Source organism: Danio aesculapii, chromosome 18, assembly GCF_903798145.1.
Source record: "Danio aesculapii chromosome 18, fDanAes4.1, whole genome shotgun sequence".
Classification (NCBI taxonomy): Eukaryota; Metazoa; Chordata; class Actinopteri; order Cypriniformes; family Danionidae; genus Danio; species Danio aesculapii.
This window is the reverse complement of record NC_079452.1, coordinates 31,464,503-31,483,397: the sequence shown is the minus strand read 5'-3', so window position 1 is coordinate 31,483,397 and position 18,895 is coordinate 31,464,503. Positions and strand designations below refer to the sequence as shown.

General features: G+C 35.4%; 1 protein-coding gene across 1 annotated transcript in view; it reads left to right on the top strand.

Moving 5' to 3' along the window:
• The window catches only part of LOC130245776 (serine/arginine repetitive matrix protein 2-like), a 38,907-nt gene extending 20,732 nt beyond the window's left edge, over positions 1-18,175 (top strand). Inside the window, exons 7-9 of the mRNA XM_056478542.1 lie at positions 3,849-4,008; positions 9,579-9,731; positions 17,894-18,175. Of these exons, the coding sequence (XP_056334517.1) occupies positions 3,849-4,008; positions 9,579-9,731; positions 17,894-18,150 (570 nt within the window). The 3' untranslated portion in view covers positions 18,151-18,175. The remainder of the gene's footprint in view (positions 1-3,848; positions 4,009-9,578; positions 9,732-17,893) is intronic.
• The last annotated feature ends 720 nt before the right edge of the window (positions 18,176-18,895 follow it).

Genomic DNA, 18,895 nt, shown 5'->3' with positions numbered 1-18,895 from the left:
GGCTCCATTAGCATTACGAACTCTGATTTGAAGCAGCAAAGAAGTTTATCAAAGTCAAACAAAAGGTAAAAGACTGTATATTTAATGGCTTTAATGAGGAACAAGTACAGTCTACAATCCCATGATGCTTTATTTTGCAAATGGTCAACTTAGCCTCATGTCCCAAATCCATCACTGGGCTCGAAAATGCGACCACTTTGGTCGCACATGCACCCGAAATTTAATCTATATTTCTATTTATAATATATTTGGGAGGATTTGTGTGGTTGTAGTCTGACCTGTTTTCATTTTTTTCTAAAAACGTGCTGAATTGATCTTCCATGCAGTGATATTGGTTCATATTAGCTGTTAATCACTCGAGGCTTTCCGTTGTCAGATGATAGGGAGCTTTTATGACCATGGCAAATGCAAATGGCTGAAGTTTAAGACACAGTGAAAAGTACACAGGTTTGCAAACCCACCTAAAGTTACAAATAATGGCGCAGATGAAACCGATCATGTGGTGAATGTTGATCCGCCAGCCGAGATCAATCGAGGGTTTTCGGAGAGAGTGCTGAAAGACTCGGAGTAGATCTGCTTTTTTCACAAACAAAGAAAAACGTAAATCGTCACATAACGAGACTGAGCATTGAAAATAACACAAACCGAAACCAAAGCTTATAAAAGTGGTAGAAGTGAGGCTTTTCTTCCTGAGAAGCATATTATTATTCTATTGAGTTACTGATGACTGCTTTGCAGCTTTCAGGATTGAATTGAATGATTTATTATAAACTTTTGTTTATGTTTTGAAGCAGAACTATTAATTGTTTCTTAAGTTGACATGTATATGAAAACAACAGTGCACAATATACACAATATATATTTCTTACTGGAATGCTTCATTTTTGTTTGATATAAACCATAGTTTTATTTTTCATTATGTAACAGTAGGACTTTTTATAGATGATAACTCACATTCAAGCACATTCAAGGCAGCATGATAATGAGAAATGTAATTCATTGTTAGTATTATTGTCATTATTATCATCATTAATATTTTATAATTATTAGATATTCATTTTAGAATTATTGCGCTAATATCAATAAGTCATTACAGAATTAGTTAGATAGTTCTTACTCTTTTTTGTTATTTCTGATTGATGTTGTTTTCAAATACAATAAATCCGTTAATAAACAATTTGCACTGGTGCTCATTCATTTTTGGTGGGTGCTTCTAAATTTTTTCTGCTGCTTCTAAATTTTTAAAGTTGGGGGCACCAGTGTTACCAAGTAAAAAAGTTAGTTTTGAGATTTGCACCGTGTACGCAGTGAGCCACTGAGCAAACTGGTAACACCGAAAACTCCATACGAAGGCAAGCGCTCAACTGGTAGTGCTAAAAGGAAAAGAAGCCATCGGCGGCACCATACTGCCCCATAGTGTTTGTTTTAAAGACAAAATGCAGCCATATGTACCTTTGGCTACACAATTAAGCTCTCCAGAAATTGCCTGTGTTGACAATAAATACTAGAAGAAGAAAAAAACAGGAAAAGAAACGGGTAACACTTTAGTATAGGAACCAATTCTACTACTGGTTTATTATCTGCCTATTGTTAAGATATTGGCTGTTTATTAGTACTTAAAAAAGTTCATATTCGGCATGATCTTAATCTATATTACTAACCCCACCTAATACTAAACCCAGCTACTATCTTAAAAACTACTAATAAACAGCTTCTTAAGGAGTTTATCGAGGTTATATAAAAATTGCAGGTGCATTTAAAAAATGTATTTGAAAAAGTACATTTTAAATGGCATAAATCCCTTTACTCTTGTTTTTAATAATTTAATACATATTTGCTCAATAAAAGTAACATTTTCCTGTCTTGCTGTTCACAAAATGTATAGTTATAGCTAGCTGCTTTGATGCAGATGCAACCACATTAATATAATTGAAAAATATAAGCTTCAAAGACTACATTATGGAGACGAGCGTATGAGAACTATCAAAAGAATTCGCCTTTAGTGAAACTCTCGGACGCTAAGGACTCGATCAATTAGATATTACATCTAATTTAATTGCAGATTTCCTGCTGTGAGAGAGGTAATAGCAGGAAAAAGCCCAGACTACTCTCGCCGAGGAGGAGCGAGAGGAAACAGAGCCGTCAATTCGGCTGCAAATGGACTATCAGAGTTTAATAGCATAACATAAAGAGAGAGAAAAGAAAATGAATTATATTAAACACCTGAAATTAAATGTCTGATCAGAAAGCGGCCTTATCTCTGCTCTTTTGTCTGGCGATCAGAAAATGTATGTCCTTAATTACCACCCGCCGATTCTCTTTTTTCCTCCCAGTACCTCATTTTCCATTTAAAGGACACCGACTGAGACTCAATCAAAATATAATTGTTTCTCATTTCCTTTTATGCTTTAAAATACATATAATTTTTTTTTCAAAAGGGTTTCTGTCTGTCTGTGTGCTCCATGTTTAATGGACAGATTAAATTTTGCCTAATTTAACCGGCACATGAGAATAGATGTGCTTGTGTTCAGCCAATCAGGGTTGTCATGATGTCAGAAAATATAGTTCCCAGAACTGAATGCAGATGAACACAGTGATTGTAAATGGGCAAAGCACAAACTATTGAATGAATAGAAATAACACATCTGTTCCATCAGGAGGCTTTTAATTGAAAAAAAAGACAGATGATCAAGTTGTAACATTTCTATTTCAAATAAATGCATATCATAATTTAACAAAATTGCTAAACCTAATAGAATGATTTCTGAAAATTCAGGATGATGGTAAAAGTTTGAATCGACATTTTTTACCCAAATGAAAAAAGAGTATTCAGTATTCTGTGAGAAATGCTGAAAATCAGAGTCACTTTGAAAATAAACATAAACTTTTGAACGTTACTGTGAATAGCCTTTAATTTATTATGATTTCACGGTAAGGTTTGCCTTTTATACAATTTTTTTAAAACTTTAAAATCTCATAAAAATGTTATTGTGAAATTTTAATGCGTACTTTTTGTGCATTTATTTTGTAACAACATATACATTTCTGGAGATCGTGAATTAAGTAGCCAGGGGTACGCATGGCTACATTTCGTCTCTAAAACGAATGCTACAGGGCAGTGTGACGCCATTCCTTTTCGCGTTTACCAGTTGACCGGTTACTTCCATGTGGATGGCTTTTCCGCTGTTACCAGTTTGTCCAGTGACTCACCGTGTATATCGGTGGACTTGAGATGCAGAGCGGAGTAGACCACGACGAAGGGGTTTGAGTCCGGTGAAGAACGGTTCCAGAAAGCAAATAAGACAAAAACAAAAGCCAAAAAATAAAATAAACAAGTAAATAACAGGGTGAGAATGTGTTAAAATCTGAAAACATGGTCAAAATCAGGCAGCTGCTAGGGCTTTTCTTTTTCTGGATTGCTTTTGAACACATTGTCTGTAGGGTTTAGGGAAGGAGGAAGGTTGGTCAGTCGATCGATCAGTCTCTCAGTCATTCACTCATTCGACAGCAGCCTCTGGTGGATTTACGCGAGGAGAGCAGGCGCGAATGCCACTCATGAGAGAAATTCGAGATCTGAAAAAGCGTACACAGCGGCCTCTGGTCAATTTGCGAAAACAAAAACTGCAAAAAAATCTCCTGAGACATATTTGGCACTCTCCAGAAGTGTATATAGGGGTACATTTTCAGAATGAGCCTGGGTTGTTTTAAAATGTATTTTTTGCATTGATGGTTTCATAAAAAACTTTTAACATCCATAGACACTTTATTACATTTTATTGCATATTTTTAGTATAGGTCTGTTCTAACACCATTGACTCGTTAATATCCATTTTTCATCTCGTCTACAGGATCTTCATTCTGTATCCCAGAGACAGCACATCAAACCGGGACAGTATCAAGATCTACAGGGGTTTTTCACATTGGGATTAGACCCTGGAGTTCTACAGACCAGCCCAAAACCAGCTCCAACCCCTAGAGATCAGCAAAACCACATGGAAAGTTCTTTAGGTATGTAGAGAAACAAGAGCTATTGAAACAAAGCTATTGACCTTGCTAAGCGGGCACAGCCATTTGAATCTATTTGGCTGAAGACTTCCAGTCTCATTCACTTCCATTGATTTTTAGACGTAAAAAAAAGTTGATATCGCAAACTGATATTATTATTGTGATGTTATTCTACTTTTTATGTATAGTCATGAACACGCTGGTTTGTAGAGCAAGTAGTTTGAGCATTTTCTGCTGTTTATTATTCCTAGTCAATTCTCCCATAGGTAACTTAATCGGAAGTTCTAAAAACAATCGCACTTCCACATCACAGAATAAGGTCAATACCGCTGAGGATCAGAGGGCAAAAATGACATAAATCAATCCAATTTTGATGAAGCTTTTAATTTTTTTTTCTGTGTGTGCATCTAATATAGTCAGAACAAGATTTGACTCTACTATTGATAACATGGTATGCTCTTGTGTTACTGTGCAAACTGAACATTCAATGACACTTTAGTTTAAGTAAAAATTCAGACCATTTACCACTGGCTTTATTATTATTACTGGCTATATTATTAAAGGGCACCTATGGTGAAAAATCTACTTTTCAAGCTGTTTGGACAGACATGTGTGTAGGTATAGTGTATAGACCATCATATTGGGGTGATATAAACACACCCAGTCCTTGTTTTTCAATTTAACTACATAAAGCGGTGGACCAATTGGATCGGTTTTCCTGGGGTCAGGCGCATCATCATATCCTCAGTTTGTTGTTTCACGTCCGCCATTTTCAGCGTGTGAGTCAAAGCGATGTCGCCAAAGGAACACCCTTGCTCGATTTTTAGATGTAAGGCTCAATGGGCTCAACACAAGATCAACATTCACCACATGATCGCTCTAATCGGAATTATAGTTTGTAACTTTAGGTAGCTTTGCAAACATGTGTACTTTTCATTGCGTCTACCTTAAACTTCAGCCGTTTGCATTTCCCGTGGTCACAGAAGCCCCCTGTGATCTTAACTAGGTGCAGCTGGAAAGTGCGAGCGCGTTGCCTCATGTGTCTCTCCATTGGAAATAAAATAACGAACTTGCCTGCAGGGCGCACACCAGAAGCGCTGCTCTGGGTGGCAAGATGCTCAGTGTCGCGCCACGCAGCATCATGCATTTTAGAATTCTAAACATAGGTTTCTATCAGGGTACACAACGGTGCTTCAAGTCGGCGGCTGTCTGCAGCGCCCAGCCACGATTCGGGACACTTCATGTTTTTGCCGTGCCACAGAGCGCCATCTGAATAGTTTGATTTTAAATAACATCCGAATGTGCGTGTCTGGTGTGCCGTGTTGCGGCTCCGAGCGGCACATCCGGTGTCTCAGTCAAAGGTAATTCAATGTGCGTGGTTATTAGTCTCGGTGTACAAGCTCGGCACAACTATACATACACACAAATGATTTTGTACTCTCTGCCTGGTCTGTGTCCGAGTCGTACATGTACGGCTGAATGCTGATCCTCTCACTCATGTTGCTTCTCTCTGTCTGCCTGTCTGTTGCCAAACACAGAGCGGGGGAGCTCTTGGCTCCGCCCCCTTGTTACGTTGGGCGGGAAGTTGAAACTAGTAAGCAAAACACCCCTAAATCAGCGAGCTGTGGACACGCCCCCAAAATAACACTTTTTAACACATTATAATAAAACAATCTGAATTGTGTTTTGAACTGAACCTAAACTGGCACACTCAGAAGAACCATAATATTAATATTAAATCTTAATAAAGGGGTAAACTATGTGCCCTTTAAGACATTAACTGTTTATTAGCACTTATAAAGTATGATCTTATTTTACATCCTTAATCCTACTCAATACCAAAACCTTACAAACTATTAATAAGCAGCTAATTAGTAGTTTTTAATTAAAGGTTCTGTAAGTTGTTAACTCTTCTAATGCATAAAAATATAATATATTTGCTGATATTTAAGAAACATGCTAAGTGAACATTCTTGCTTATTTGAAAAACAAAGCTAAAGTCAGATATTCTGCTTTGAAAATGTGAGTTACGTGCCGGAATGGAATGTTTTGGTTGTTTAAACCCGCCCAATGCCAGTTTAGCCAATTATATTTCAGCACCCCGGGTTGCCTTCATGGAAAACAGCGTATTTGATTAATTCAGTCAGAAGGGCTCTCAAAGCATGTGCCTGCAGCCAAAAATGCGACCTCCGGTGGACAGTAGCAGCCCCGAAATGAAACGCAGTTTCAGAGTTCCACATGAGGTAATTAATTAGTAAATAATATAAATATTATAAACGTAAATATTCGGTGAGCAGGTTACGTTGTAACCCTGTGTCCTAACAACATGCTTTGTGACAAGATTTTCAGTGATAAGCAATTTGGCTGTTTGCACAAGATGAAACATGGCAGAAATGTAAATACAGCCATTCAGAAGCAAAGAATAGTGCACTCGCTGCACACTAACGATATGGTAAGGTTTATAATTTATAATATTAAACCTCTTTTACATTATTGTATGTACATGCTGAATCACAGAGTCACGGATCTAAAGTTCAATTTCAAACGGTTTATTTTATTTTCAAAATCTGACTAGATCAGCCTTTAGGCTCAATAGTCAGACACACTCACGTCAATCTGGCAACCTGTGCTTATGTGGACTCGTCAGAGGAGGAGCCAAGTGAAAATGTGTTTTGATCCAGGAGTGCAATACCTAGTTTAACCACTGGGTGTCTAACGTACATACTGCACCTTTAATGATTAGTTTATTTGTTAATAGTATGAATTGTACATTAACATAAAGTCTGACCGAGCATTCTTCTTTTATTAAATGCCTGAACATCACAGCAGATACATTTAGATTGACAAAACCACTCAGAAGTAATTTTTTTATGGTAACTAGGTCTGCATTTATTTGATTTACAAACCTGAGATAAATATGATTAACAATGTAAATGACCTATGTTCTGATTTACTATATCTGAAAATTCTCTGAAATATCTCTATATTATTCCTGAAATGAATAAACTGAATTTTTAGCATCATTAGTCTGCAGTGTAACATGATCTTTCATAAATCATTATGCTGGTTTGCCGCTCAAGAAATATTTCTCATTCTTATTTTATTAGCAATGAAAACAGCAATGTTTCTGTGGGAACAGTGATGTTTTGGTGCGATGAATAGAAAGTTAAAAAAATGGCCACTTATTTGAAATAGACATCTTTTGTAACATAATTAATGTGTCCTTGCTGAGTACAAAAAAACAGTGTTGCACTCTCAAAATCATATTTCTAAGGCCCTACAGTACTTGCTCTGAATGCAATAGTAGTTGTTAGTTAAGTCATCCACTTTAGATCCTTACACAAATACATCATTTATGCTCTAATAATAGAGATAAGGCATTTGGAATGCAGCGCTCGTGTGCTTCCAACACTTATATATGACCGCTGTTTAATGAAAACCACCGACATCTCTCTTAACAGTTCATTTTGTGCAACATGTGTTATTTAGATGCCTAATTATTGCATACTTAGATAGATTGGCCATTGAAGAGAGCTGCTATACTGTAGCTTAAAGATGAGTGTAAATTATGGCTCTCTCTTCTACATTCATTTATTCCCGGCATTATCCTTTAGCTCCTCGGCATTAATGTGCTACCTTGGCGAGGCCATTAGCCTGACTGTAAACACTAATATTTCTCTTTAAACAGCTGGGTTTAAAGCCTTTATTTCAGTACGCTGAATCTAAATATGCATAAGGCATTTTTTATGTAATATGGCGTGAAAAATGAAACATCTGTTCGCTTCATTGAGCTTCAAGGTTAATGAAAATAGAAGACAAATAAGTCTTGGTTTCATTTCCGTCTCTGATTTTATTGGCTGGTTCGTCTCTTCATCAATTTCCTGCAGTCTTTTCCTTTTCCCATCTTTTTTTTTTTTTTTTTGTCTCTGTCACAGTCGAGCCGCTTTTATCGGCCTGTCTATGCTTCTGCAATCCCTGACGTGCTCTGACAGGAGCTGCGGTCAGTCGGCTGGAAAAAGGCTTAATTACAGCGGGCGTTTAAGATGGCGATGGAAAGCACACATGTTTAACCTTCAGCCAGTCACTGTCTGCATGTCAAGTCAGAATATTACGTGTGTGTGTGTCGGGATCATGGGGTTTTTTTTCAGTTAAAGCTCAGTGCTGCCGATCACTAGTTTGAAGGCCACAGAGAATGACAACTATTGTGTCCATAAGTTAATACTTAAACCCCAGGATAGATTAGTTCCTCTAAGGTTACATTTTGAATGGTTCACACACTGTTCGTTCGTTCGTTCATTCGTATATATATATATATTATTTATTTTTATTTATTTTTATTTATTTTTGTGTTATTTATTTATTTATTTTTAATTTTATAAAATTGTATTTAATCACTGAATTTATGTATTTATTTAATTAATTTTAATAGTATTTGTATTTTTATTTATATGGTTATTTATTTTTTATTTATATATAAATATTTATTTAATTTTATTTATGTTTTTATTTATATATTTGTTTATTTTTATTATTTATTTTTATTTATATATATATTTTTTTATTTATATTTATATTTATTTATAATTTTTTTATTTTATTACATTTTTATTTAATAAATGAATAAATTAATTTATTTATTTAATACATTTTATTTCATAAAATTTTTATTAAATAACTGAATGAATGAATTTATTTATTTATTTAATTTTTAATCATATTTATGTTTTTATTTCTTTGATTGTTTTTTTTATTTTTTATTTTTTTATTTGTCATTTATATATATTTATTGATTTTATTTTATTATTTACTCATTTATTTATTTTAATTTTGTACTATATATATAAATATATTTATTTATTTATTTCAGGGTTTGTACAGTCAAAAAACACCTGGAAAGTCACGGAATATTGACATTTTCCAAAACCAATAAACCCACAACAATTCGAAAAAATCCTGGAAATGAGTTTAACAGATATCTTTACTTTATACTACCGTTATGTTCAATATACACTGAATGAATTGCAATTCTACAAGGCATTTAGTTCTATTGGTTGTTTTCAGTCATTTTTTTCCATTATTATTCTAAAAGTTTGTGTGTTATTCGTGTTGTGTTAGCGTTATTTTAATACATTTTATTCTGTATTTTAAACATCATAGATTGTCATGCATTTGACTGTTTAATAATGAATGTACATTTTCTTTTCAATATGTATACAGTGACATTACAAGGAACATTAGCTCATGAAAATTTACCTGAAAGTCTTAGAAAAGTTGTGCAATTTTAGTCTGAAAATGTGTACAAGCCCATTGATTGATTGATTCGATTGATTGCAAGAACCAATGGGAGATTCCTTTCCATTTGAAGTCCATTGTATACACTGGTGTAAGAAAAACATTAAGATGATTTACATGTTTAGTGTGAAAATACTGTACAAGGGCTATGCTCTGCATGGATGTCCTACTGTAAGGACTGTAGAAGGAGAACTATAGGGTAGTACTGATGCTGGATTTCTTGCACATGATGATCATACTGTTGTTGTGTGGAAATCTCATTGTTTTCTTGTATCATATAGTTGTAGGACCGGAGTTTTGGAGATCCAGTTTTCAGCATCATGTAGAGGAATCACTAGTCACTGGAGTTCTGAACAGACAACCTATCAGCAGCACTCCTCGTCCATTCACACCAAACCATGGCAGAATGTCATCACAAAGCCTTTATTTATCAGGTAATATGCCTTCATTATTTTTCTGTACAACAGTAGACACCAAGTTTCTTTTGATGTGAATCAAAAATAGGCTAAAGACACTGGGTTTAATTAGATGTGAATGAAGAGAAGGCTTTGAAGAAAATAACTTTCGATATGTCGCCCTGGTGTATCAATCTTTCAGAAGACAAAACATTAAAAGTACATCTTTTATGAAAGAGACGTAGCCTACCAGTTGCCATTTCATGACTTGTCTTGTTTCCCATTTTCTTGCCTCCTGTAAGACTATCTATCAATAAGATGGCATAAAAATGAAAAGCAGAATCTGTGAAAACCATACATGGCATGGCACATATTCAATTTTTGGTCACAGTACAAACAGTTATATTAAGTATCATTATGATTTTAAATAACTGTTTTCCACTTGTATGTATTTGAAAATGTTATTTATTTTCTTTATTATAAATGTGAAGTTTCAGCGTCATTACTTTAGAAATCATTCTATTATAATGATTTCTTGCTCAGGTGACATCTATTGTTATTAAATATTAGTATTATCATTATTGTAGAGAACATCTTTTGATTTATTTTAGTATATGCAGATAAATAGAAGATGTTTCTTCTAATGACATTTATTTCGATTAGTGCTGACAAACAAAAATAAAATATAATTTGTATTTACATGTTTGTGTACTCACTGTGTATAAATATTGTGTATATAAATAAAAAATATAAAACATACAAAAAAATACCGAAACGAAATTTGTACATATTATTATTATTAATATTAATATTATTATTATTATTATTATTATTATTATTATTATTATTATTATTATTATTATTATTATTATTATTATTATTATTATTATTTTATATATACTATGTCACTTTAAGTTATATAGAAGTGTCTTGAAAAATATCCAGGAAAATATTATTTACTGTCATCTTGGCAAAGAGAAAATAAATCAGTTATTATAAATGAGTTATTAAAACTATTATGTTTAGTAATGTGTTGAAAAAATCTTCTCTCCATTAAACAGAAATTGGGGAAAAAATAAACAGGGGGTATAATAATTTTGAATTCAACTGTATATATATATATATATATATATATATATATATATATATATATATATATATATATATATATATATATATATATATATATATATATTTATTTATTTATTTATTTATTTATATATATATATAAGAGGTGTGAACCTACTCTGGTCTCACGGTTCGATTCGGTAACTTCGGTGTCAGTGAATGTGTCCAGCAAACACATGCAGTGAATTTTGCCGTTTCTGCGTTTTAATTACTCACAGTCTCCTCCCTTGCCATAGTATTCTACCGCGACATAGCGCACATGAGGTAAATGACGTCAGCAAATAATAACAGTGATGATCTATTACTGAACCGATACCAAATTGTCCCCTTCTGCGTTGTGGTGCACCGAAGAAACAATTTTGACACCCCTAATATGTATATTTATATATATATATATATATATATATATATATATATATATATATATATATATATACAGTTGAAGTCTAATTTCTATTTAACTGAGATTTTTTTCAACACAGTTCTAAACAATAGTTTTAATAACTCATTTCTAATAACAGATATATTTTATCTTTGCCATGATGACAGTAAATAATATTTGACTAGATATTTTTCAAGACACTTCTATACAGCTTAAAGTAACATTTAAAGGCTTAACTAGGTTAATTAGGTTAACTAGGCAGGTTAGAGTAATTAGGCAAGTTATTGTATGATGGTTTGTTCTGTAGACAGTCAGTATATGTATTAAAGGGGCTAATAATTTTGACCTTAAAATAATTTTTAATAAATTAAAAACTGCTTTTATCCAAGCTGAAATAAAACAAATAAGACTTTCTCCAGAAGAAAAAATATTATCCAGACATACTGTGAATTTTTTTTTTTTTTTGCTCTGTTAAACATCATTTGGGAAATAGAATAAAAGATTATTTTACCGACCCCAAATAATTTTTTTGAAAATTTAATGCATCATTTTCAATTCATTACTTATGATTACAATAATAGAATACACGCATAATATTAGATGTATACTTTTGTAGTGCTTTTTAAGCTTTTTAGAGATTTAAGTTTATATAGTTTGAGTATATAAAGGAATAAATATTTTCATGTAGTGGAAAGAAACTGGTACTCATACTGGTGTGAAACAAAAAAAAAACTGTCCCTGTAAGGTATCATTCATATTATTCCTATCCTTTGGTCTGTTTCCCCACATCTAGGCCCTCAGCTCTTTTTACTTTCTCATCTGTGTTCAGACTTAATCCCGACTTATACGGCTAAATCTGTGTTTAAAATGTGGAGCCTGTCTGATGTCACATCTCATCTGTGACTAAATGATCATTTACCGAGAGCCTCCGCCAACCCGCCGGACACAGCGTTTCGGCCAAAGGGACATCAATAACATGGCTGTAGAAGTGTGGTGCTAAGGCTCGGGCCGTAGCGTGATTTATTGGCTCGCATCCGTAATTAAAGCCGAGCTGATTCCTGAGCTTTCTGCGCCAGCACACGCGGCTGAGGTTTCATAAAGAGATTACTGTGTGTTTCTGCGTGCGGGAGTGCAGGGAATGCGGCCAATCTCTCAGCTCAGCTCAGATCAGCTCAGCTCGGTTTATCAGTGGCGCTTTCTCTACCTCTCGACACGTCTTCCTCTCTGTCTCTCGGCTCATCACTCGCAGGTCTGCAGAGGAGGGAAAAATAATCTGTTTAACAGCATGACAGCTGTGATTTCGGCTGGTGCAAATCAAAGCGTCAGATATCCGTCCATGCTCTCTCCAGTCTGCTTTTCTCTCTGTATCTCGTACTTTTGTCAGGTTAGATACGCTAGATTGAGCCTTTGCATCAGGGCAAAGATTATTGGCGTTCAAATTGTGGGAAGCGACACATGACCACTTCTGTTTCGATACCTAAGCATTTCATAATCAAAAGTTTCTGTCTTTGAAGGGGGCACATTTACATTTAGTCATATAGCAGATGCTTTTGTGCAAAGCGACACACAATTGAGGAGGCATTCAGCAATTCAACAAGAAGAGGCAATACACACAAGATGTCATAATTATACAAAGCAACTCTTACTGCTTCGGAATTTGGTGCTAGAAAAAGAATATTTTTTTATATAGAGAAAAATGAAGAGGGTTTCTACAGGTGGTTTGTCAAACCCACTCACCTGTGTGAAGCACACTTCATAAAAGCAGTGTCTTTCTTTAGTTTTTTTTGAGGAATGTGTTTGAAATTGTGCAAAACTGGTGCAAGTGTCAGTTTAAGTGTCAGCGAGATAGATGAGAGCATGTGTTTTCTGCAGGTGGTTTGTCAAACCCACTCACCTGTGTTTTTAAAAAACATTTTGGAAGAACATGTTTGGTGCAAAACTGGTGCAAGTGTCGGTTAAAGTGCCAGAGAGATAGATGAGAGCATGTGTTTTCTGCAGGTGGTTTGTCGAACCCACTCTCCTGTGTGAAGCACATGGTTTTTTTTTGTAAGAACGTGTTTGGTAAAGATTGCAAAAACTTGTTGCAAGGTGTCAGTTAAAGTGTCAGAGAGATGAGAGAGTGTGTTTTCTACAGTTGGTTTTGTCAAGCCCACTCACCTGTGTGAGTCATATAATGCAATTTTATGTTTTTCTGCTAATGCGGCACTGGATTTTTACCTCAAAAAAGTATAAAGTTATATTAAAAAATTAATAATCTGGTTAACAGTTCAGTTTCCTTAATTATAAAGGTAAATAACTGTAAACTGACTTTCTAGAGTTTTCGTTTTCCAGAATTCTTTGCATGACACTTTACTGTTTGTTTGTTTTTCTCATCAAGGGTGTACATTTGAGATTTATGGCTATCACTTTAGTTTAGGTCACAGTTAATGCTATTAACCACAGACTTATTACTTGCCTATTATTAAGATATTAATGGTTCATTAAAGAAGGATCTTATTCTGTATCCCTAATCCTACCCAAAACCTAAACCCAACTTCTACCTTACTAACTATTAATAAACAGCTACTTAATAGTTCATTTAGCTAGTAGGTTAGTTTGTTGATACTGTGAATTGTGACCTAAACTAAAGTATTACCGTTTTATGCAATCCAGACTCATTCTGAAAACGTATCGCTATATACATTTCTGGAGAGCGCCAAATACGTACCTGGAGGTACGTTTCTTTTTGCAGTTTTGGTTTTGTGAACCCGCCAAAGGCCGATGTGTACGATTTTAGAGATCACAAATTTCTCTTGCGAATGCCATAAATCCACCAGAGGCCGCTGTCGACTGACTGACTGACTGACTGATGAAGAAGCTCAGTTGTGTGAATGACACTCACCTCCTTCTATTTATTTGTATAATTCTCAAAAATCAAGCTTGCGTAATGCAAATTCGAAAGCATTAATAAATGACCAAAAAGGACATGAAACATGAATCACAAAATATGGAAAAGTGTTAGTTTATGTATATTTTAAAAGTGCACAAGTTAACGAAATATGGTAGATTCCTTGTTATTGTTTCTGCCATATTTCTAACTCTAAAAATTATTAAAGTTGTTAAAAAAAAAGTTTAATAGTATGTAATAGTAAGTTTTTTAGATTTTCTTTTTCACCCACAAAAGATTTAATCCCAGGCTTATTATGGAAACCTACCTCGGTGTACATTTCTTTAGATCTCGAAATATGTCCCAGGAGGTACGTTTTTTTTTTGCAGATTTTGTTTTCGCGAATTCCTCAGAGATCGCTGTGTACACTTTTCCAGATCTCAAATTTCCCTCTTGAGGGCCATTTGCACCTGCTCTTCTCACGTAAATCCACCAGAGGCCGCTGTCGACTGACTGACTGACTGACCAACCGACCGATCCTTGCATCCACCCCCTTCCCTAAACCCAACCAATGGTGTTTTCAAAAGCACAGATTGACCCGCCCACCAACTTCCCTAAACCCAATCGACAGTGTTTTCAAAAGCAATCCAGAAAAAGAAAAGCCTTCACGGCAGCCAGATTTTTACCACGTTTTCAGATTTCAGCACATTCTCACCCTGTTATTTACTTGTTTGTTTTATTTTTTGCCTTTTGTTTTACTTTTACCTGCTTTCTGAAACCGTTCTTTGCCGGACTCAAACCCCGTCTTCGCTGTCGACTCTGATCTGCGTCTCAAACTTGCTCAAAACAGCTTGACTGATTTTTCTCATCTACGCCACTATGTCGAAATGCCTGCATAATGCCATCTAAATGATTATTCAAGGCATAAAGAGTGTCTTCGGGTATTGCTCTAATGTTATTGCTTTTGGACATTTGTTAGACCTTCACTGCTTTCTTCAACTTAACTTCATGTAATCAAACTGGGACCCACTAATTGATTCAGGTGTAATTATGTAACCCAAACAAATCTAAATGAGTCTTTGGTAAACTGATTAAAGAGGTTCAAAACGATGATTCAGTTCCCTCAAGATTACTGTAATGCTAGCTGAGCTCTGCTCCATGAACATGCAACCACACATCTGAAGTTCAGCAAGTGAAAGATCACACGAGACAAGAGGAAGCTAGGGAATATAATGAAGACAGACGCATTGGAGAGAGAGAAGTGTGTTAGTGTATTATTGTGATATGCTGGATCAGTGAGCATTTAAAGCTCTGTTTGATTGAAGCTGATTAGGCCAATGTGTGACAGTAAATAATACTGACCCTGCTAACTTAAGCTCCCTATCCCAGCGTGGGCTTTACTGTCAGTCGCTTTAACATCTCTCTGCCATCATCTTTCTGCTTCTCACTAGTCACAGTTATTAGCTGTATTTGTGAGGCCACCATTGCTATTATGTTTGCTTATACTGATGTTTGAGATTGTTAAACCGTAAAGGGGTCCTAATACGTCTATTGTAACACGTCATAATATACAGTTGAATTCAGAATTATTAGTCCCCCTGTAAATGTTTTTTTTTTTAACAATTTCTGTTTTACAGAGAGTTTTTTTTCCAAGACATTTAAAAAAATAAATAATTTCTAATAACTGGTTTCATTTATCTTTGCCATGATGACAGTAAATACTATTTTACTAGATATTTTTCAAGATACTAGTATTCAGCTTAACATTTAAAGGCTTAACTAGGTTAAATAGGTTAACTAGGCAAGTCATTGTATGTGGTTTGTTCTGTAGACAATCGAAAAAAGGAGGGCTAATAATATTGACCGTAAAATGTTTTTTTTTAAATAAAAACTGCTTTTATTCTTGCCTAAATAAAACAAATAATACTGTTGAAGCCATTTCTATGGAAGTAATAATATTTTGAGTTTATTTAGTAAAATCTGAGAAAAGGCCTGTGTTGCAAATGAAACGTAGAAATTGGAATGTAAACAGTTAACCAGTGATGTAGCAATTTGATTGACTGTTAGATTTAGAACCCCGCGAATCAGTCAGAAGCCACTGAACTTTTGAGCAACACAGTCTTTTGACCTCAGCAAACTGCAAAGTTAATTTGTAAGAAAAGTAAATATCCTAAGTGTTTTATGCTTTAAGATTGACAATTAAACAGTCATACGAAGAACTTTGGATTCAAGACTTTTATTCACTGACGCTTTTGTGTTGAGTACAAAAGAACTCTAAAGTACTAAGCTAGTGAGTCGGCTTATTGCGTTCACAAAGACTTTCTCCAGAAGTAAAAAATATTGGAAATATTGTGGAAAAAATTCATTGCTCTGTTAAATATCATTTGGGAAATATTTGAAAAAGAAATATTTAATTCATACTGTATGTCTCAGCTGTTCACAGAATGTTACACTCAAAATACCTCACAGATCCTTTGTTATACAAATTCTTTAAATGCTAATTTTTGGATGGAAGCACCATGTATTTATGTCTGTCTCTTTAAATGCAAATGAGCTGATGCTTTCTGACCACTTTTCAGAGGTAAACTCTAGAAGGGATACAGCTGAGGATACTCACATCACCCATTCATTAATTTTCCCTTGGCTTACTCCCTTTATTCATCAGGGGTTGCCACAGCAGAATGAACTGCCAACTTATCCAGCATATGTTTTACACAGCGGATGCCATTCCAGCTGCAAACCAGTACTGGGAAACATCCATACACATTCATTCACACTCATACACTACGGCCTATTTAGTTTATTCAATTCACCTGTATCGCATGTCTTCAGTCTGTCAGGAAAACTGGAGCATCTGGAGTAAACCCACACCTGAACGCATTCTGACCCGCAATGATGAATAAAGAAACTAAGCCAAAGGAAAATGAATGAATGTATGAATGAATGAATGAATGAAGTCTCTTCTAATGTTCTGATGAATAGATTCAGGTGTGTTTGAATATTAAGAGGTTGAAAATGTGTTCTGTTGGTGTACCTTTAGGAACAGGGTAAGTCAGCAGTGTGAAAAAGCCAACCCCGGCTCATTCTGATTACGTACCCCTAAATATATTTCTGGAGAGCGCCAAATACGTCCCAGGATGTACGTTTTTTTTTTTTTGGCAGTTTTTTGTTTACGCGACTCCACCAGGGTGCTGTGGATGCTTTTTAAAATCTCATATTTTTCTACTTCCACAAGAGAGGTCAATGTCGACTGACTGACTGACCGACTGACCGTTCCCCCACCTTTCTCCTTCCCTAAACCCAACTGAGAGTGTTTTAAAAAGCATCGCGGACCAGTGCCCACTCAGTTTTCCCTAAACCTGTATTTTCAAAACGTCGCCTGATTTTTAAAACATTTCAAGATTTATACCACATTCTAACCGTTATATACTTGTTTATTTATATTGTGGCTTTTTTTTTTTGTCTCATCACCTGCTTTCTGGAACCGTTCTGAACCTCTGTTGTTACGATCAACATCCCTCTGTGTCACAAATCCTTTAACGTACACGGTGAGCCACTGGAGACAAACTGGTGGAAATGTGGAAAAGCCATCCACATGAAGGTAATTGGTCAGCTGGTAGCACGAAAAAGAACGGCATCATACTGCTCTGTAATGTTAATTTTAAAGACGATATGCAGCCATACAAACTTCTGGCTACATAATCCACGATCTTCAGAAATGTATACGGTGGTACGTTTTCAGAATGAGCCTATGTTGGAAAAAACTTAATAGCAGGCCGTTTTGTTGTGCTCTTGTATTCTAAATCCTCCTTTAATCTTGTTTAGGCACTATAAGCAGACGTTCTTCCATCTCTTTGGGTGACCCGATCATTGAGACTCGTCGAACGGACTCCTCAAGCCGGCCCCTGTCTTGTGCCGCTCAGGAGATCCTGGAGGTCCAGACTGTGGAGCAGCTCCATCTTCAGGACTCTGATGAATATGAGGAGGATCTCCTGGCTCTGGCCTGCCTTGAGGAAGAGTTCAGGAAGATGAGCACTACACCATTAGAGCAGGGTGAGGTCAGACACAACCCCGGAGATTAGATTTATCTGGACCGCTACAACACAAATGAAGGATTTTAGTTCAGATTGTTACTTTTTAAAACAATTAAATGGACATGAAAGACCAGATATCAAAGCTAGGTCTTTTCTTTAGGTTTTACTTTAGATTGGAAAGTGTCACTAATTATTTAGGGGTTGCAGTGTTGCATTGTGCACAAATAAAAAAAGACATTAAAAGAGAGAAATCTCAAAACTGTTGATGTTTGTTACTGGATAAAATGTATTTATTTAATATCCAGATCTCACATTCAGATTGTAGCAAGTCGTGTTGCAACAGAGGTGAGGATCCAAATGCTGTTTATTAAGTGAATCGTCAAGCAGGCAAAGGTCAAAACAGGGACAGACAGGAGCATGCAGATAATTCAAAAAGCTTAGTCAGAATACAGGCGAATGGTTGGGACAGGTGGCAAAACAATGTAAACAGTAAAACAAAGCACAGGTAAAAAAAAACGGCAAGGCAAGACAAGGAAATGTTTCATAATGCTCACTTACAGTTAAAGGCTGATTTATACTTATGCATCGATTGACCTGCCTTGCACGTAGCCGTGCGTTTATACCTCTGCATGCTGTTTGGTTGCACTGCCATAAACACTTCCTAACTGCTAGCTGGCTGTAGGTTTTTATGTTCCTCTGTGTCGATGTTTCTTCGCTTTGTCAGTGCTACCAAGCCGACCAATCACAGAGCTTGTGCAACGCACTATTGTGATGTGTAGTTACATTTTTTTGG